Raw genomic sequence first — 18,653 nt, forward strand, 5'->3', positions numbered from 1 at the left:
GTCGCAGCAATGATGTCATCAACCAGGCATCTAGCTGTCTAAAATGTGGCCGAGTCCGTAGACACAGGCGTGAAACAAGTGCGAGCTGGGGGAGATCATGTGGGCTGCCGTGTTCAGGACAGTCCGGGCCGAGGCTGCCCGGGGACTGGCCGAGAGGAGAGCAGGTCAGTGATGGCAATTTAATGTTTTATTCTAAGTGACTGCCAGTGGTAGGGGATCTGTGGCTACTACGTGTTGTGAAACTACAAGTCCTTGCATGACCTGCCTGCTGGGATTTGTAGTCCGCAGCAACTGGAAAGCCACATGTTCCCTATATTTTGTCATACTGATTCTGTGCTGCACATGTACGTGTCAGGTTATGTATCTGCCTCTTCTACAATAACAAATTAGTACGTATATTAGTTTTCCCCCAACTCCAACAATAAATAACCACAACCTCTAGGTGTGTGTCCCCTCTGTCTTGTATTTGTAGCAGCTGTAATAGCGGCTGTCAAATACATTTAATTGCCTTACCATCATAAGGAACGCATGGTGATTATGTGGGCTATGTATTCATACATCTAAAGTAATGCAGTGGTCCCACACATATCAGTTTATTGCAGACATGATGTTTATAATCAATAAATTTGTTGTTGATTCACTTGTGAAAATAAAACAGGCTGCCCTTTGCTGTGAAATGTTTGAAGGACATAATTGCTTATTGGTTATGAGATGTTATTAAAACAGTGGGGCATATTTAACAAAACCGTTTTTTGGAAATTTTTTTGGGCACAATCATATTTATGCCTTATCGCAATAATAAGGAATAAAAGATCGTGACCATTTATTTAGTGTTCTGCTGAAACAGCAGTCACAATGAACTGCTGTCCTGGCGAACACCGATCTTTTATCTTTTCTGTGGTTACTGTCACAAAGAACCACCTTTGTGTCAGTCATCAGAGGGGAGAGCAGGTAAGATGCGGTGAGGGATCCGAATATCCCTCTACCTCAGTGCTCTGCCCATAGGCTGCAATGGCTAACACCATGCCATTGGGCACATATTTTTAACTTGTTAAATCACGAAAAATGGGGGACTGCTATTGCTTACGATAACAGTGGACCGATACCTGCTGCGATCCCCTAGTTATAAATAGAGGAGATACTTAAATTTGCGATGGTTGTTTTTGGGAGATTAGGAGCTTATTAAATGTGTCCAGTGTCATTTGTCACCAAACTATTGCCTTGATTTATGCTACATACTGTATAAATAGGGTTGTATTGAATAATTGTTTTCTGCTTGGACAATAAACGTGTTGACATTCAGGGGTCACATAAGCAGTGTGCATTCAGTATGGTATTTTGATCTTTGCCAGCACTAAAGGTAACATACATTTTTTTAGTGTTTTACAAATGTTCTCTATCTATGTGTTATTACAATTCATAACTGCTTTTTAGGCATCTTTTGCACTGATTCGGTCATTCATGGACACTTCATAAACAGGCCCAGCCCAGTTGTATTACACAACTAATGTAGAATCTGTTTCATGGTGGAATGCATAACTGTCATTGAAAACAAATATACCTTTGTTAAGGTGTTTGACTAGGCTCTAAGCACCTTATTGTATTCATTCTTCATCTGCTGCTCATATGTTATGTACCCAGTTTATTAGCCAATCAGATAATTGGAATGGTCACAGCAGCTCAACGTATTTAAGTGATCTTGTGGGAGGCAGTGACCTGTCCACTTCTATAAGTTAGTCAGGACCGGACCGAATTTTACATGTTATGATGGTAAGATGGAAATGGAGGCAAGCAGAAAGTTACTGATTAGCAAGTGCAGGAGATGGGTCCATAATAGCACCAGGCTGTAGTATCAGTTTGTTTATATAATGATGAGGGAAAGCTATAGCATCAAACACACCTTTATATACAATGAAGTTGATCCAGCTTGTTTTGATCATGTCTTCATGTCACAAATCTACTCTTGGATGTCTCTTCTTTGTTGCTTACTTTGGGCTACTTTTTATGCCACTTTCCTGGTAATGATGTATTTCAGCCCCATCGTCTTTTTTCAGTGGTATGGATAATACCACACCTTTATGGTTTATCCACTTCTTACTGTATTTGTTTTCTTTCCTCTTACCTGGTATGAGCATCTGGTCATCTTCTGAATTATCATCCCCCTCTATCTGTTTCATAAGCTGGGTACACACTACACTGGTTTCGTCCAATAATCGGCTCAAACAGCCGACATACGACCGCTCGTTCAAAAGTTGGGTCAGTGTGTGCAGTGACACGATGGTCGAAAGTCTGCCCAAATGGACGATTATCGCCTCATTTGGTTGGTCGTACCGTTCAATATTTTCGTTCCAATCTCGTTTCAGCTGTGTAGTGTGTTTAAACTTCCGACCGATCCACAACAGTGAGTACGAAATTACAGTCATTGCTCACAACAACATGGTTGTAAAAAGTCGCTAAAGGGACGTCCGCTCTTCCCTTTATCGTCCTAAACAAGGCTAGTGTGTATGCAGTCCATGGACCGAGCGATCGGACCATCGATCGCATGTAAAATCGATTGGCATAAAAAGTTGGTCGAAATTTCTGTAGTGTGTACCCAGCTATACAGGGGTAGGTGTTGGTGCTATTTATAGATAAATGGATGATGGAAATTTTCATCTTCTGTATTTTTGGTGTATGTTATTTGTTGATGTAGGAATCTTTTTTATGTATATTACTTTTCAATTGTATCTCCACTCCCCTTTAAATTGACTTATTGGATAGGAAACTCCAGGTTGGACATTACAGGGAACTGGTTGGATCCCTTCACTCTTTTTTTCTTTTTGCTTGTAAGAAATCCAACTTTATTGCACAGAACATATTAATGTACATTGATCTGAAGGGGGAGATATTTGAGGCATTGTGTCTCCTTATGGCCTCCTTTTCAGCAACTAAGTGGGCACAAAACTCTTGGCCACTTCAAGCCTGTATCTCAGGAGTCTTTGGATAAAAAGGTAAACAGCCTTAAACTGGTAGATTTCTTACTATAATCTAACCAAGTAAAAGCCATTATCCATTTTGGATCTGTTGGTGATAATGGCAGACACCAGTTCCTTCAGATGGGTGCGTCTAGAGAAGTTAATGACCCGTGGGGGCTTGTAAAGAATAACAAAAGCTGTTAACCTCAAACCATAAGAAATGTTGGCAGTTTGAAAGGTGTTGAAGGCTTTGAGGTTAAAAATCTTCAAAAGGCATGTGAGGATCAAGCAGGAAGGTAGGAGAAGCACTAATCTGGAGAGGCTTGCTGTAAACAATCTTTCACTGGCTTTAAATGTCATCTGTAACAGATTTATTTTTTTTTTAAGCAGAAGACAACTCGACTAATCAAAATGAGGCTTGAACTAGGAACTTATTCAAACAATTGGTCAAATATAGATTTGTCCACATCAAGAACAATTACAAGGATTCTAAAGTAATTTTCCATGAAGCAATGACACTTTACCAGTTGGTCACCCAAAGCTATACTTGTAGTGTGTTCTGAATGGTACAGTTCAGTATCAAAACAGTCACGTAAAATAGATAGTTGAAGTTCTGGAAAACAATTATGTCTCGGGAAAAGACAAACGGTAACATCTTGCAGGCTAGTGGTCCAAACTTCTATTTTTATGTTACAGGGTCCCTTGACATCATCTGATGCAGCTATTCTTTAAAGTCTCAAGACTGTCACTAACAATTCTGAATTACAACGTGGTGTTTGTGGGTGTAACTTTTAATCATTAAAATACCTTTCCACTAGGTATCTAACCATTTAAACAACCTTTGATAGCCATCTATCCATCGGGATACTTTACCATTCTGGAAGATGAGGGGGTGCTAATATTTGATCCATTATTTCTGTCAAAGTGGTTCCAGGATCAGAAGAGTATGCAAGAAGATCAACTAATTCAATAGCTAGATGGATCAAATCAGCATTATGTGGAGCCTGTAAAAAAACCTCCTGAATCCTCCACAGCAGAACCAATATAGATTGAAACACTGGGGATGTATGCTGAGGTGAGGGCTTAGATTGTTCTTCTCTACCTGGATAGGAAAGAGTGCTCTCTCTGGTGGGTGCTCTGTGGAGGATTCATTAAGAGGAATTATTAGTAGTAATTTATTTTTTTTTTTAAGAAATGATCTACTTTTCCAGCTTCATAAATATAATTACATTAAATCAGACTTATTTGTTTGTTTAATGCCCATAAATAACTATTCATCTTTCTAAAGGTTATATTATAGATTTCTTTTATTCTAGAACCATTTTGTTTTGTATTATTTTCTTTAATAGTTTAATATATTTCCATATAATTTGCATTTTGTTACATTTTTCCTTCTCCTCCAGCAAGTGTTATACTTCTGAGAAAGCAGAATCCGCACAGGATTAACGTATTTACAGCTTGTCTGTATGGGAAGGACTCGGTTATTGGGAAGTTGTTAGGGGTGAGCCAGGACTTGCCTGCAAATGAATGTCTTGCCCAGCAGGCACCAGCTGTTTCCTTTAATAAAGGTAAAGTTCTGTGTGATTAATATTGTACACTTTCCATAACTCTGACATTATTTACATTTTTGTCCACTTTTGGACAGCCCCTACCTAGTCAATCCTTCCTCCCATGTATTATATATAGATATAGATATATCATTTTATTTTTTTGACAAAAAAGGCTTATTTGTCACACTTCTTCTATAGGGAAGGATGTAGAAACCCAGGCAGGCTGCAGACAGGGTTACATTTTCCCTGGACTCCTCTTTCAGCACATACACACACACACACACAGGTGATCCACATGGGTCTAATTGGTTTGTTTGCTGTGATTTGTTTGAAGTACTTGGGTGGAGGATAAAAACACTTTGTATTTGTGGGCAGGGCCACCGATGCCAGTTAGTGGCCGGCTAGTAGTGAGGGAAATACTGTTTAGTCAGACGTAAGGTTTTGGGAGAATTGTGATGCTTTACTGGATATGTCTGCTGTAACCATCGTTGAAACTGCCAATAAACAGTGAGATGATTCCGTTAAGCTGTGTGAGACTCCAGTGCATGCCGTGCTTTATCACAAAAAAAAATAAAAAAAATCTATCTAGTTTTACAAGCATGCTTGCATCCATAGAGCTCTGTTTAACTCCTCTTACTTGTGTGTAATCAGACTCCTGACCCCATATTGCTGTTCTTCAGGAGCTGATTATAAATCCTATTGAGCAGCACTTTTACCAATTGGGCATTTTCAGCTCGTCTTTGCACATAAAACCATATATGTCCTTTTATCTTGGCAGATGAACGGGACAGTTTATTAAAACAAATTCCGGACCTACCAGAGAACCCCAAAATCCTAAGAATTGCCATTATTGGTGCTCCAAACGTGGGAAAATCAACTTTATCAAACCAGCTTCTTGGCAGAAAGGTAAACGATATCCTTCCATAAAGCTATAAGACACTTCATGTCAAAATATATCCTATTATAAGTATGGTTAATGTTAAAGGCCACTAGACCTGAAATACAGAGATATTTATTTAAAAGATCTACTAATGACACTTACATAGATGAACATACAATATGTGTATAAAGTTAGTTGTGATGCAGAAAATCTTGGATAACAGAGAACAATTACTTGCATTCATCTTCAGAGCAATTGTGATTACCATGCAAATCACTCAAATTATGTTGGGGTATAGAAACTTTTACATGTATATTTGTTAATGTTGTTAGTTACTCTCTTAAGTAAGGCAACTTGTATTTTATATTGTGTCCCTATTAAACACAGTCTATCTGAAATCATTATTGGCCTACCAACATTATAGCAATATAGCAGTTTTCACAGTTACAAATAAAAGGGAATTTAAAGTAATTTCTGTTGTAGATGTTTGCTGTGTATTTGGTCCATTTACATCGGGTAATTGAGAACTTGTTTCACTTTTTTCCTGCATCATGGATATACACATCACCATACAGTCATGGCCAAAAGTTTTGAGAATGACACATTATTTTTCACAAAGTCTGCTGCCTCAGAGTTTATGATGGCAATTTGCATATACTCCAGAATGTCATGAAGAGTGATCACATGAAGTCCCTCTTTGCCATGGCAATGAACTTTATTCCAAAAACAACATTTCCACTGCATTTCAGCCCTGCCACAAAAGGACCGGCTGGCATCAGGTCAGTGAATCTCTCGTTAACACAGGTGAGAGTGTTGACGAGAACAAGGCTGGAGATCACTCTGTCATGCTGATTGAGTTAGAATAACAGACTGAAAGCTTTAAAAGGAGGGTGGTGCTTGAAATCATTGTCCTTCTTCTGTTAACCATGGTTACCTGCAAGGAAACACGTGCAGTCATCATTACTTTGCACAAAAAGGGCTTCACAGGCAAGGATATTGCTGCTAGTAGGATTGCACCTAAATCAATCATTTATCGGATCATCAAGAACTTCAAGGAGAGAGGTTCAAAAGTTGTGAAGAAGGCGTCAGGGTGTCCAAGAATGTCCAGCAATTGCCAGGACCGTCTCCTAAAGTTGATTCATCTGCGAGATCGGGGCACCACCAGTGCAGATTTTGCTCAGGAATGACAGCAAGCAGGTGTGAGTGCATCTGTACGCACAGTGAGACAAAGACTTTTGGAGGATGGTCTGGTGTCAAGAAGGTCAGCAAAGAAGCCCACTTCTCTCCAGGAAAAACATCAGGGACAGACTCATATTCTGCAAAAAGTAAAGGGATTGGACTGCTGAGGACTGGGGTAAAGTAATTTTATCTGATGAACCCCCTTTCAGATTTTTTGGGGCATCTGGAAAAACGATTGTCTGGAGAAGGAAAGATGAGCGCTACCATCAGTCCTGTGTCATGCCAACAGTAAAGCATCATAAGACCATTCATGTGTGCGGTTGCTTCTCAGCCAACGTAGTTGGCTTATTCTCAATTTTGCCTAAAAACACAGCCATGAATAAAGAATGGTACCAAAACATCCTCCAAGAGCAACTTCTCCCAAACATCCAAGAATAATTTGGTGACGAACAATGACTTTTCCAGCATGATGGAGCACCTTGCCATAAGGCAAAAGTGAAAACTAAGTGGCTCGGAGATCAAAACATAGAAATTTTGGGTCCATGGCCAGGAAACTCTCCAGACCTTAATCCCATTGAGAACTCGTGGACAAACAAAAAACTACAAATTCTGACAAACTCCATGCATTGATTAGGCAAGAATGGGCGACCATCAGTCAGTATGTGGCCCAGAAGTTGATTGACAACATGCCAGGGCAAATTGCAGAGGTCTTCAAAAAGAAGGGTCAACACTGCAAATATTGACTCTTTGCATAAACTTAATGTAATTGTCAATAAAAGCCTTTAACATTTATGAAATGCTTGTAATTTAACTTCACAGTATACCATAGCAACATCTGACAAAAAGGTCTAAAAACACTGAAGCAGAAAACCAATACTTGTCATTCTCAAAACTTTGGGCCATGACTGTTTATTTCGTCAGACTGTACTCTTGTGCTCATTGACCTTTATTGCAACCTGCAGCATTGTAGTGCCCTTCACAACCATGTTTCCTGGAGACTACACCATTATTGACTATGGATAAAGCTATTCACACGTGGGGTTGTTTTACTATATACATTGTCAACTATTATACTGGCTACTCCTTTTTTTTTTTTTTTTTTTTTTTTTTTATAAATATTAAAAAAACAAAAATCAAATAATTGCTTTTCTTCCTGTACAAAAATATTAACACTGGTGTATGTGTATACAGGTGTTTCCTGTGTCCAGCAAAGTTCACACCACACGGTGCAAAACACAAGGTATCCTCACTGAGGGAGACACACAGATGGTAAGTACTTGTCAGTCGAACCTAATCAGACAATTTAAACCCAAAAGCAAATTTGTCTGTTTGCGTAAACTTGGATAGAATAAATAAGAAGTAGGGCCTAGACCTAAGAACCAAAGGACAGGAGCAGTCAATGTTTGGATAGCATGTCTACATTGTTCATATAATGTGACTTATATTTAATAACAACCACCTTTGTCTAAACCATTTTAATGTACTCTCTGAGAAGCTATTTTTTATAGTGCAGTTGTCGCCTAAGTTTAAGCTACAGTAAGGCTGGGTGGTTTGGTGGGTGGTAGTTGCTGGCACATTGTGCGTTGTTTAATGACTGAATGGCCTTACCTAAATCCTTGGCTATATTTGGCAGCAATGGCTGATCTTTATGTGTTAGAATTAATTTATTTGCGGCACACTTGAACTGTCAGTGTTTGGGTTTTAAATGGTCCCCAAGTCTGTTGTGTAGTATTTCTTTGTGGGGTGAAGAAATAAATGAACAAGGTTTATACTGTGGCTTCGCTGCAGAATATGATGGTACACGATGTGTATGGATAGTCTGTAAAATCTAAAAAAAAAAAATCAATGCTTGTTCAACACATGATTGATGTCTTCCTATGTCTAGATTCTGCTGGACACTCCTGGCATGGTCAATGCTGCAAAAGCAAAAAAGTGAGTTCCAGATTATCTTGGCATGTAGCTTGAAAATGTAGGTTAATGTTAAGTTAAAAAAAAACCAACAACCTCTAAGAAGAGCTAAACTAGCTACAGTTCCTGCTCTGTCACATGCAACCACAGGGTACCTTCATCCAGGGCTCTGCTCTTCTGTCGCACTTTATTTTAACAAGATACTCAATGCAGGCTCTCTGTGTGACTACTGGCACCAGGGTGCATCAGTGGCATGTCATATAGGGACAATTGATTTTAAAAGTTCAGTCGGAGAGGAAATTCAGTTGCCCGCGATGGGGCGCATGGATATCGCGCCACGCATTGTGGCGCGTGGACATTGCGCCACACACATTGCCGGCAATTACAGTAGAAATCTTTGCTCATTTTCCCTCGCACCTTTATGGAAAAAAAATATGAGCCGAGATTTCTGTCATGTCTTCGCCAGGAAGTGTCTCACGGATGTTCTGGACACACTTCATGGCTGAATTAAATGATCTCCGCTTTAAGTCACCCCTAGTAGAGCGACGCAGTGTTGAGAGCTAGCTTGCTCCCCGGTGACTCCCTAACCTTGCTCCCCGGTGACTCCCTAACCTTGCTCCCCGGTGACTCCCTAACCTTGCTCCCCGGTAACTCCCTAACCCTACTACATCATCTTGATGAGGGTGAGTAACAAATTGTAACTCTATGTGCCATACCTTGTGATACTTATGCATGGCCTTTCTGCTTTCATACATGAACTGTTCCTGCGTCCACACTTTAGTAACCAGAGTGGTCCAGTGGAGAACACTGGGTGGCTTGGACGCCATCCATCCCCTAGCAAGAATAACCTTAGCCAGGGAGGGCAGAGTAAATATGTATTTGAAGTGTGGCTTACCTAGATTTTATTCTAGTAAAATGCCGAACAGACCAACCTTAGGGCACAAAGGGGGGGGGGGGGGGGGGGTGACAGAACGTGGAGGAGATGCGATCCTACACTCCACCCCAAAAAGTGCCTGTGGCTACTCCGCACTTGCGGCCATCAGAGATGGTGCGTTGTCCCATCTTGTGCAGTCTGGTTGTGGTTAAATATACTCTATGTACCTGCTGGAACCAGAGACAAGAGGTGGCATCTCTGGTACCCCCTATCACCAAACTCCACTCCTCATCTGAGCTGTACATATATTTAATAAACACAGAACAATTTTTAAATCTGCTCACTACTTTGTTTTTTGTTCTGTTACTTTAAATTTAAAGGTAGAAAGTATGTTGTCTATCCTAATTATCCTAAATTTCCAAGAGATCTGATATTCCTTTGCTCCCAAACCACTCAATATATTTAAAGACCAGTGTAATTGTAGATTCATACAGTTACTCATTTATCTACACGAAAAATATTTTACTATGGTGCAGGGTTGCACTGAACAGCAGATTTTCAGTGCAGTCTTTCAGGATGGAGAGCTTAATGTCTTAACTCTTTCATTACCAAAGTGTGCACTAAATATACTATGGAATACTGTGTTAGCTTGGTTATAATTTGTTGAGGGAGGTCGGTAGCTGGTGTATAGCTACCAATTGGACTTCTTTTAAATGAAGACTATATATTTAGAGTGCCAGAGAAGCATGTTTTTGAGTTCAACACTGTAGGGGACCTGTGTGCCGGAAAAATGAATGCAATTTAACTATATATAATTAAACTTTATATACTGTACTTTTGTGCTGCCCTAGCATTTTATTTACTGCCGTTTCCAGAGAACGAGCATCTGAAGGCCACACAGCTGGCTATAAGACTGCTTTTTGTAAATAATTTAAATGTAACTAGCTTTCTCTATCAATTCAAACAATGTTTACTACTAAGATTTTACTACATTGATTAGTTTAGTACTATGTCCATGGAGACCTCAGCTGAATTTGTAGATGTGTATTTTCTTTAGCATCACCCATCTGGTCTTTGTATTTATGATTGTGTGTGTGTAGAAATATAATGTAATAAAGTTGGATTATTTCCTGGTTCCTATATAATGGATTCTGCATTTCTGATATAAATGACATTCTGGGCCTGATTCATGAAGGCAGGCATACCGAGCACAGGGGGCCTTTGTTTTACAATGCTCGTTAATCTTCTGTGCGTACTCCCGAATCAACAAGGTACGGATCTGGAGATCCATGTGCTGATGAATACAGTTGTAGGTCTGCAGTGCTCTACTACACACAACGCTGCAGGATACTTACAATGCCTGTGTGGAATATACATTCACAAAAGAACACACAGGGAAAAAGGATCTATTCAGTTAATGTCACCTGTTAATAATAATAATAATAATAATAATAATAATAATGGCGTTAATGACAAAATAGTAAAAATAAATAATTCATTTCATGGGAAAAAATATCACACATCTCACCTGCTGTTCTGTCTGGGATTACTGATATGAAATCGTAGGCTGTAGTAAATGTCCTTTGTCTAAACACATCAATTGAATGTTGTAGGGATAGATGAAAATGGAGGGATACTTGGATGATTTACAACAGTGTGAGCGCAGATGTTTTAGAACGCTAATGTGCATAAATAAAATAGTATATACATTATACAGGAGGAACGGTGCTATAGCAGGGGACTGGTTGAGACAAAATCCAGTACTCCCACTTATTTTAGATTATTAAGTTAAAACATTTTTAAAAGTCTGGTCCACTTTGTCCTTTCCCCTGATATCTTATCTTTCCCACCCTCCTTTACCAGAAGCCTGTAGACCTATGGGAAGTGAGCTGCAGCATCGGGAGAGAGATTCTGCTCCCATAGAGCTCACACAGACTGAGGGGCGCCTGGTTCAGGGGGTATTTCCTATGTTGAAGGGATGGTAAAGGTCTGCAGAAAATTAACTGTGGTTGTAGATGTTACAGGGATATCTGGGAATACATTGAGTACCTGAATAAACTCTTTTTCTCTAGCTGTACCTCTATAGAGGAGGATGAAGCCATACATTTTGTTCAAGTGTGCTCATTGTCGTCCAATGTTTAGGCATCGCCTGGAACAATCCCTTCAGTTGGACCCCTGGGAGTCCATGAAGTTGGCTGACGTAGGTAAGAACATTCACTTATTTGCACATTGTGAGAAGGTCACAGAGTCCGAGTGCTTCACATCTCCTGTGACAGAGAACATGATCATACTGGTACACACCAAGTGCAGAGTGGCTTTGAAAGTAGAATCGACCACTTTATATTCTGCCTGAGAATACAAGATACGGAGATTAATGAAGGCAATATCTGCTGGTACAAACTGTAGCTACAGACTGCAATACCCCTGAGGTATTCTGTTGTAGTCCTGGCTTTATGTGTCTACTGTTTATTATAAAAGGGGCTGCCTGTTCTGCAGATGTCTGCTGGAGCTAGATTAGAATTGCAAATAAATAAATGAGTTGTTTCATTCTTCACATACGTTACTGTGATGATATATTGAGTCAGGCTATCGACATTGCTCTTGGCCAGTACATCTTAAGAAATCATTTATGTATCATAACTTGAATAGCAACAGTCTGTTTGTTAGGATCATCAGAGTCTGATGCACAACTAAGGTGGCTCTATGAACATCTTACAGTAGAATGGTGCGTCTGACGACACTGTGTTTCTCCACCAGTTTGGCAGGATCCTGGCATCACTACTCTGTGCACCCCTTTCCATTCCCTATCTTTGAGTCTTAGCATGTGCCTCAGTTCCCCTCCTCACCTCCGTACACCAGGGCCAGATGCCCGGCACCACACACGCTTTCCCCCACAACATGCTCATACTATCAGGTGTAACAAGTATTGGGGTTCCTCCTACCGTTGGTAACCTGCCGTTACTGACAACTCTTACTGCTGTGACTTGGACACCAGACACTCTGTGCACCAGTTGTAGGAGAGTAGTCTCCGAGTCACCACCAGGCTCATTCACCGGTACCTCTGAGTGCTGTGTGTATCTGCTGCAGCACCTCTTTGCCGGTGACTATGGCTGGCTACTGCTGACCTGTTTACTCAGGATCAGGGTAGTAGACAGAGCATTGTCTAAGAACAGCCAGGAGACGGATTAGGCTGATAGCTCTTATTTGTAGGTCGCTTGCTGCAGATTCTTTAGGAAGAGTAGTGGTTATGGCTCAGTAGCTCTTAAAGTCTCTTACACATCACTAGGAGGTAGTGATGATACACACGTGGGGGATACATACAGAATGTGTTATACATGGAGCTTTGCTGCCCTTTTATATACAGACTTTACACACATGTAAATCCAGCCCTTTGTCCCTTTAACCAGTCCAGGTCGATACACTAATCTTACACATGAACCATCCAGCACCTTTTCACACCTGTTAATACTATACTGAGTGGCAGGGGGTTTGCCCCCCTTATATCCTGGCACCACGAAATCTGGTCTGGGAGATTTATACTTTACATCTCCCATCCAAAGTATCTTCCAGGAGACCAGCTCCAGAGTCTAACGCCGCTAACCAAGACAATGTGTCCTCCAGACTGATGCTGGCCAGACCCTGCGGCAGCATTCTCCCTACTGCTGCTGCAGCCCTCTGGGCTCCAGTTTGGTGCTTTGGCTCCGGTGACTGCGCCACCTGGATTCATCATCAGAGGCCCATCCACTGCTGTCGATCTGGGGCTGTAGGGTGGGGTTGGGTGCAGCGGGCATTGGGGAGCTCCCCAGCACAGTATTCTGGGCTGTGGAGGTGCCTCTACCTGCATCCTCCTTCCAGTGCAGCTGATGGTACTGGCATCGAGAGGAAAGACGCAGGCAGTGAGTGTGCCCATGACCGTCACATGCGAACACTCTGCTGCCTGAGTCCTGCCACGTTGTCTCACCCCTACCCACACGCTGTATATTCTGCAGGGATGGAGATCTGTTTGAGTATGGTGTACATTTAAGACTATTTTATTTATTGTATTTAATCCTTGTTTTAGTCCCTCTGTCTCCTCCCTAGTTGTCTGACTACAAGCTTAAACAATAAACAGGGCAAAGGAGAAAGCCTTCCGTTCAGTGTGTTCTGCTGATCTTGTCTGCCCTCCTCTTATTTCAGTGGTGGTTCTGGTGGATGTTTCGGATAAGTGGATGAGAAAATCTTTGCACTCGGAGGTTCTCAGTTGTCTGTCGCAGTACTCCCATATCCCCAGCATACTTGTGCTAAACAAAGTAAGTACAGAAAAACATCAGAGTCTAAAGTCTAAAATGTTGGCTTATACTGTCTGTGTCCTATTTGCACATTGACATTATACATCAATAGGAGGAAGAAACAGATGAGGTTTATTAGATCAATAATGTCGATGATGTATGCACCATTAATATATATCGGAAAATAGTAAAGAAAAAAAAAAAGGGGGGATTCAATAATTTGTTTGCTTAGATTAGTATCCTTCGCCATAAGAAATGACCCACCCTTGCTGCTTTTGAGGTGGTTCCCAGGGCCGACCAGGCAGCAGGAGGACATTAAATAGCACTGCAACAGGCTAGAGCTTCTAAGTGTAATCTCGCATAATGAGATTTTGACCCTGTTTTCCTTGTGAGACAGGACGGAAGGGTTACAGGGAGACCCAGAACGGCTGGGCTCCCCCTGTGCACTAGTTACCAAGTTGTATTTTCTAGTTGCCTTGGAGACCAGATTTTATCCAGCCCTGACCTAAGTATTTTTAAAGTCTTCTGAATCCGTCTGTTGTCCAGTCACGATGGCCTTATGCAGTGTGGGTTTTAGGAATTGCAGTGGAAACCAATTCTCTAATGCATATGAACAAGCCTTTACATTACAACAGTAAACAATGTTCGTGTTGCAGTTTCAGGTCTCTATAGGGGCAGCCAGGAGTTTGTGGAGCTGAATGCTTGCTTGTCGGTTGTAATGTTTGAGAATTATGTTCTGTAGTTATGTTCACATATTGCTACATTCTGATTTTGTTTTAGATTGACCTGGTAAAACAAAAAAGCATTTTGCTGGAAGTAACGGGTAAACTGACTGAAGGATTAGTAAATGGGAAGAAAGCCATGGTAAAATCTTCAAGAACTTCAGGCAAAAATGTTAAACCAGACCACCAACTTAGAACAGCGGAAGGTGACCCATCACTGAATATAGAAGAGAACACAGAATGGCAGAGGAGCAGAGTGCAGCCAGAGGGCGATATAGAGCAGGATCAGTTCTCGGGAGTCATTCCAGGTTCTAATGCTGAACAAGGACCAGTGCACAGAGACCTAAAGGACAAGATTGGGTGGCCTCATTTCCAAGAGGTTTTCATGCTTTCAGCCTTAAATGGAGATGAAATTGAGACACTAAAGGTAAAGCACACTGTTTAATGATTCTTACCGATTTATTAATTGTTACCAATCCTCTCCACTCGACCCATATTTGCACGGGGGGGGGGGGGTAGGGGTACGTTTCCACATGTAACAATGTTCAAACCCAGCACAACCTGCTTATGTCTGCATATTGCATGTATACACACAAAGATTACCATTGAATAGAGTTAAACTGATAAACATAATTATCATTTATATAGCACTAACCTGTTGTGCAGTACTGAGCAGTCAGAGATGAGTCATTCATGTAGGTCCCTGTCCCAGTGCTCATTTCCCTACCACAGCTACACAGTCATATTCAAGACCATTTTAGTAAAAAGCCCATTATTTTAATGATCTGTGATCTCGCTGTGGGAGGGAAACCTTGCAGGATCCCAGATAAACACCCTGCTCAGAATCAGATGCCATGCCCTAGTGCAGCGGAGCAGCAGTGCTAACCACTGTGCCTTCAATTACCAAGGTGGGGGGGGCTTTTTCAGAGCATAAGCAGACATTATTTCTATGCCTGCTTGGAAATGTCAATATATTTAGTAGATGCTATGCATGTTTTCATGTGCAAACAAAGCACTCTGCACTCAAGTTGTATGCATAGGAAAGCAATGTCATAGAAATATTAAATGATGTACCAGACACCTAAAATTACAGCCTCTTTTGTCACCCTACTGCCCTCTGTTGGTTCATCACATTATGGGGTAAAATAGACCTTTATTGGAGGCCAAAGGACCACAAGTAGGCAATTTTTAGCCATGCAACCAGAGCACCCAGCTAGGACTCGCATATAGAATTGAACTTCCATCCTTGCACATGTATGTACTTTTTGGGCATACAGCTATGTGTATGTGCACACACAGCATATAATAGAGTACAATAGATATACTCTGTTGCCTTTGCTTGTTTGAAATAACATTGTCTCCTAAATTTCCTATGTATACTCTGCATTCTTCCTTTTAAAAGACTGGCAAACAGGGACAGACTTAGGGCTAGATTTACTAAGCTGCGGGTTTGAAAAAGTGGGGATGTTGCCTATAGCAACCAATCAGATTCTAGCTTTCATTTATTTAGTGCTTTCTACAAAATGACAGCTAGAATCTGATTGGTTGCTATAGGCAACATCCCCACTTTTTCAAACCCGCAGCTTAGTAAATCTAGCCCTTAGAGTAAGTTACTGGGGACTGGAAGCAGACTGTGTGTGTGTGTCTGTATAACAGCGCTTTGCAGCCCTCATATAGCCTGGGGGCAAATGCCCACTTGCCATCCTGCCTTGGAGCCGTCTGTGGCATGATTCGGGCCAGTTAAGCTCAGACACAGCATTTCATTGATCGCTGTTTTTCTCTCGTTTCAGAAGTATCTGATGAGCCTGGCCAAACCCGGAGAATGGGAATTCCATAGTGAGGTCATTACCACCCAATCACCGCAGGAAATGTGCAACAATATTATCAGAGAGAAGCTACTGGAGTATTTGCCTAAAGAGATACCTTACAATATCACCCAGGTAAACTGCTACAGTTATTATAATGGTATTATTCTGTAGGTGATTTATCAGTAAGATAATAAAATATTCTGTAACCTCCATATGTTCTTATTGTACCCATATTGTAAAATTGTCTTGGGCAACAGGCGGGCCTAGGGCCCTATGAGGCTCACCGAATCTTCACCTGCGCCAGCCAGCTCTTACTGCTTTATTGTCAGGTTCGTTGTACCTTGGTGTTAACACTTGGTTAATATGCCTGCTGACATGTTATGAGGGCGTCTGTTTGGCCATCATTGGTATCATTTTGCCTATCATTGCTATAGACAACACTATAATTTAATTGGTGAAAGCACAGTTGCGCATTATTTTGCAGTCTAGATAAAAGCAATGCTGTGACAAATGAGGAAGAAAAGCTACTTGCATTTCACCTGCAGCTCTACAATATACATATATTCATTCCAACAACAAAACTGAGTCTTGTGCGCTATGTTCTTCACACCAAATATAAGGTTTTCCCTCATTAGTTTGACGTTATTTTGATATAGCTTTACCTTTTATCTAGATATTTCACATTGCTAATGGCAAAAAAAAAAACTATGGTATTTGTTATTAGACATATACTTTACACAGCACACTTTTAGCAAATGTATACAGATCTATCTATTGCTAGAACCTGCAATGAGATGTCACATTGGGAACTGTCACCTTATTGCTGTTACTCTTTCATTGCAGGTCACAGAATTTTGGGAGGAAGGTGCAGGTGGGGAACTGGTTATTAAGCAGACATTGCTTGTGCCAAAGGAAAACCATGTGGTGAGTAGTTTATTGTAATTACTATGTTAGTGAGACTAATAAAGTGGTTGCATTAAAATAGATAAAATGTTTTGCTGCTCCCACACTCTGTATCTTACTATCAGTTACCTGGACATGGTTATTATTCTATTATCATTATCCTTTGTAAAGTGCATATATTATACAGAACTATACATTGAAGGGATCCTGTTATAAACAAATTACATTCAGTGACATGAAAGCTAATGAGCTTCCAGTAGAAGTATAGAGAACAGTAAATAATAACCATTGCAGCTGGTGGGGAAGGGGTTGTGTGACTGTGTAAGGCAAAACCATTATTGGTCTTATTAGTATTATTACTATTTATCCTTATTTGTGGTTTAATTGAATGGGCTTCGTAAACATCCTGTGACTATATCAGTGTTGAAATATAGTTGACAACGCGCTGTCTACTGTACATGTTAGGAGTATTGGTCACCATGGAGTTCTGTAACTATATATTTATCTCTGCACAGAAACTCGTCATTGGCGCTGGTGGGGAGCTGATTGGCAGGATTGCGAATGAGGCCGGACGCGATCTGATGAACATCTTCTTCTGTGATGTCCAGCTACGCCTTTCGGTGAAGTTTAAGAAGTGACCGGCAACTGGTCGTTTTATACTTTCACTGTTTTCAATTGAGCCGTCTTGGCTTTTTAGACTGGACTGGGAACATGGTGATTATACTGCTGAGCGAGTGCAGCGGATTGCTGCTTACATTAAGAAACCCTGAGCGGACTACAAGCTTTTCTGCTCCTATGTAATCTACATGTGGGGAACGGTGTTCACAAAATGGTTTGGGCTGTGTGATGCACAGGGTTTCCATTAAAGGACAGTGGGCAGTAAACTAGTTTTTTTTGTACAAATAATGTCTTTGTATAATTTTACACCCACAGCTGGGAATGTGGTGTGTTCACCGGATTTATGCGTTAAATTCTCACTGATTTATATCCTGAGATGTCAAGTGGACAACACTGTACAGCCTTAATAAATGCTTGTCCTGTGCAGAGATTTATTCAGTGCAGTGATTGTAGTTGTTTGTATTTTCCTCTTATCATCGTCTCCATGACAGTTACCGTATAGGCACTTACTATTAATTGTGCAATTATTAACAATATTGTATTTAACAGTAATGCGTTAGAACAATGTATCCTGGATACCAGTGAAAGCTAGATGCTGATGTGGGAGTATGAATTGTTATATCGAGGTAGGCAAGGTTGTCTATGTAGTGTTGGTTACTGCCGGTCTGTAGAGGAAACAAGTGACCTGCGGTCCTGCAAGAGAAGGAAGCAGCAGATCACATTATGTAATCGTGTACATGCAGCAAAAACAGTAGTTCTGTGTTACGACTGGTGAGAAGCCAACCAATCACTGACTAACCTGTGATCACTCTAAGGGTTATTTACTGACATTGGTCACAGGTGTAAATCTGAAAGCACGAAAACCACATCTGCCAATCAGCAATTAGCTTCTATCAGTCTAACATGAGTTGGACAAAGAAATTTAATTTATATTTTATTACATTTTCAATAAGTATAACCGTTAAAAAGCATGCAAGCAACAGATTAGA

The 18,653-nt window shown here is 40.8% G+C and overlaps 1 protein-coding gene across 1 annotated transcript; it reads left to right on the plus strand.

Annotated features, from left to right (window-relative positions):
• The first annotated feature begins 9 nt into the window (after nt 1-9).
• Nucleotides 10-18,098, plus strand: ERAL1 (Era like 12S mitochondrial rRNA chaperone 1). The gene is made up of 11 exons (XM_075196832.1): nt 10-164; nt 4,358-4,522; nt 5,283-5,410; nt 7,755-7,832; nt 8,449-8,495; nt 11,488-11,549; nt 13,522-13,634; nt 14,394-14,762; nt 16,126-16,275; nt 16,987-17,067; nt 17,562-18,098. The coding sequence occupies exons 1-11, from the start codon at nt 98-100 to the stop codon at nt 17,682-17,684; spliced, it is 1,383 nt and encodes a 460-aa protein (XP_075052933.1). The 5' UTR covers nt 10-97; the 3' UTR covers nt 17,685-18,098.
• Nucleotides 18,099-18,653: the final 555 nt, after the last annotated feature.

The sequence above is a fragment of the Mixophyes fleayi genome, chromosome 2 (assembly GCF_038048845.1).
Source record: "Mixophyes fleayi isolate aMixFle1 chromosome 2, aMixFle1.hap1, whole genome shotgun sequence".
NCBI lineage: Eukaryota > Metazoa > Chordata > Amphibia > Anura > Limnodynastidae > Mixophyes > Mixophyes fleayi.

Coding starts and splice junctions, on each gene's coding strand:
- ERAL1 (XM_075196832.1), top strand. CDS start 98: ATGTGGGCTGCCGTGTTCAGGACAGTCCGGGCCGAGGCTGCCCGGGGA. Junction 5,411..7,754: donor ACCAGCTTCTTGGCAGAAAG/GTAAACGATATC, acceptor ATGTGTATACAG/GTGTTTCCTGTGTCCAGCAA. Junction 14,763..16,125: donor ATGAAATTGAGACACTAAAG/GTAAAGCACACT, acceptor CTCTCGTTTCAG/AAGTATCTGATGAGCCTGGC.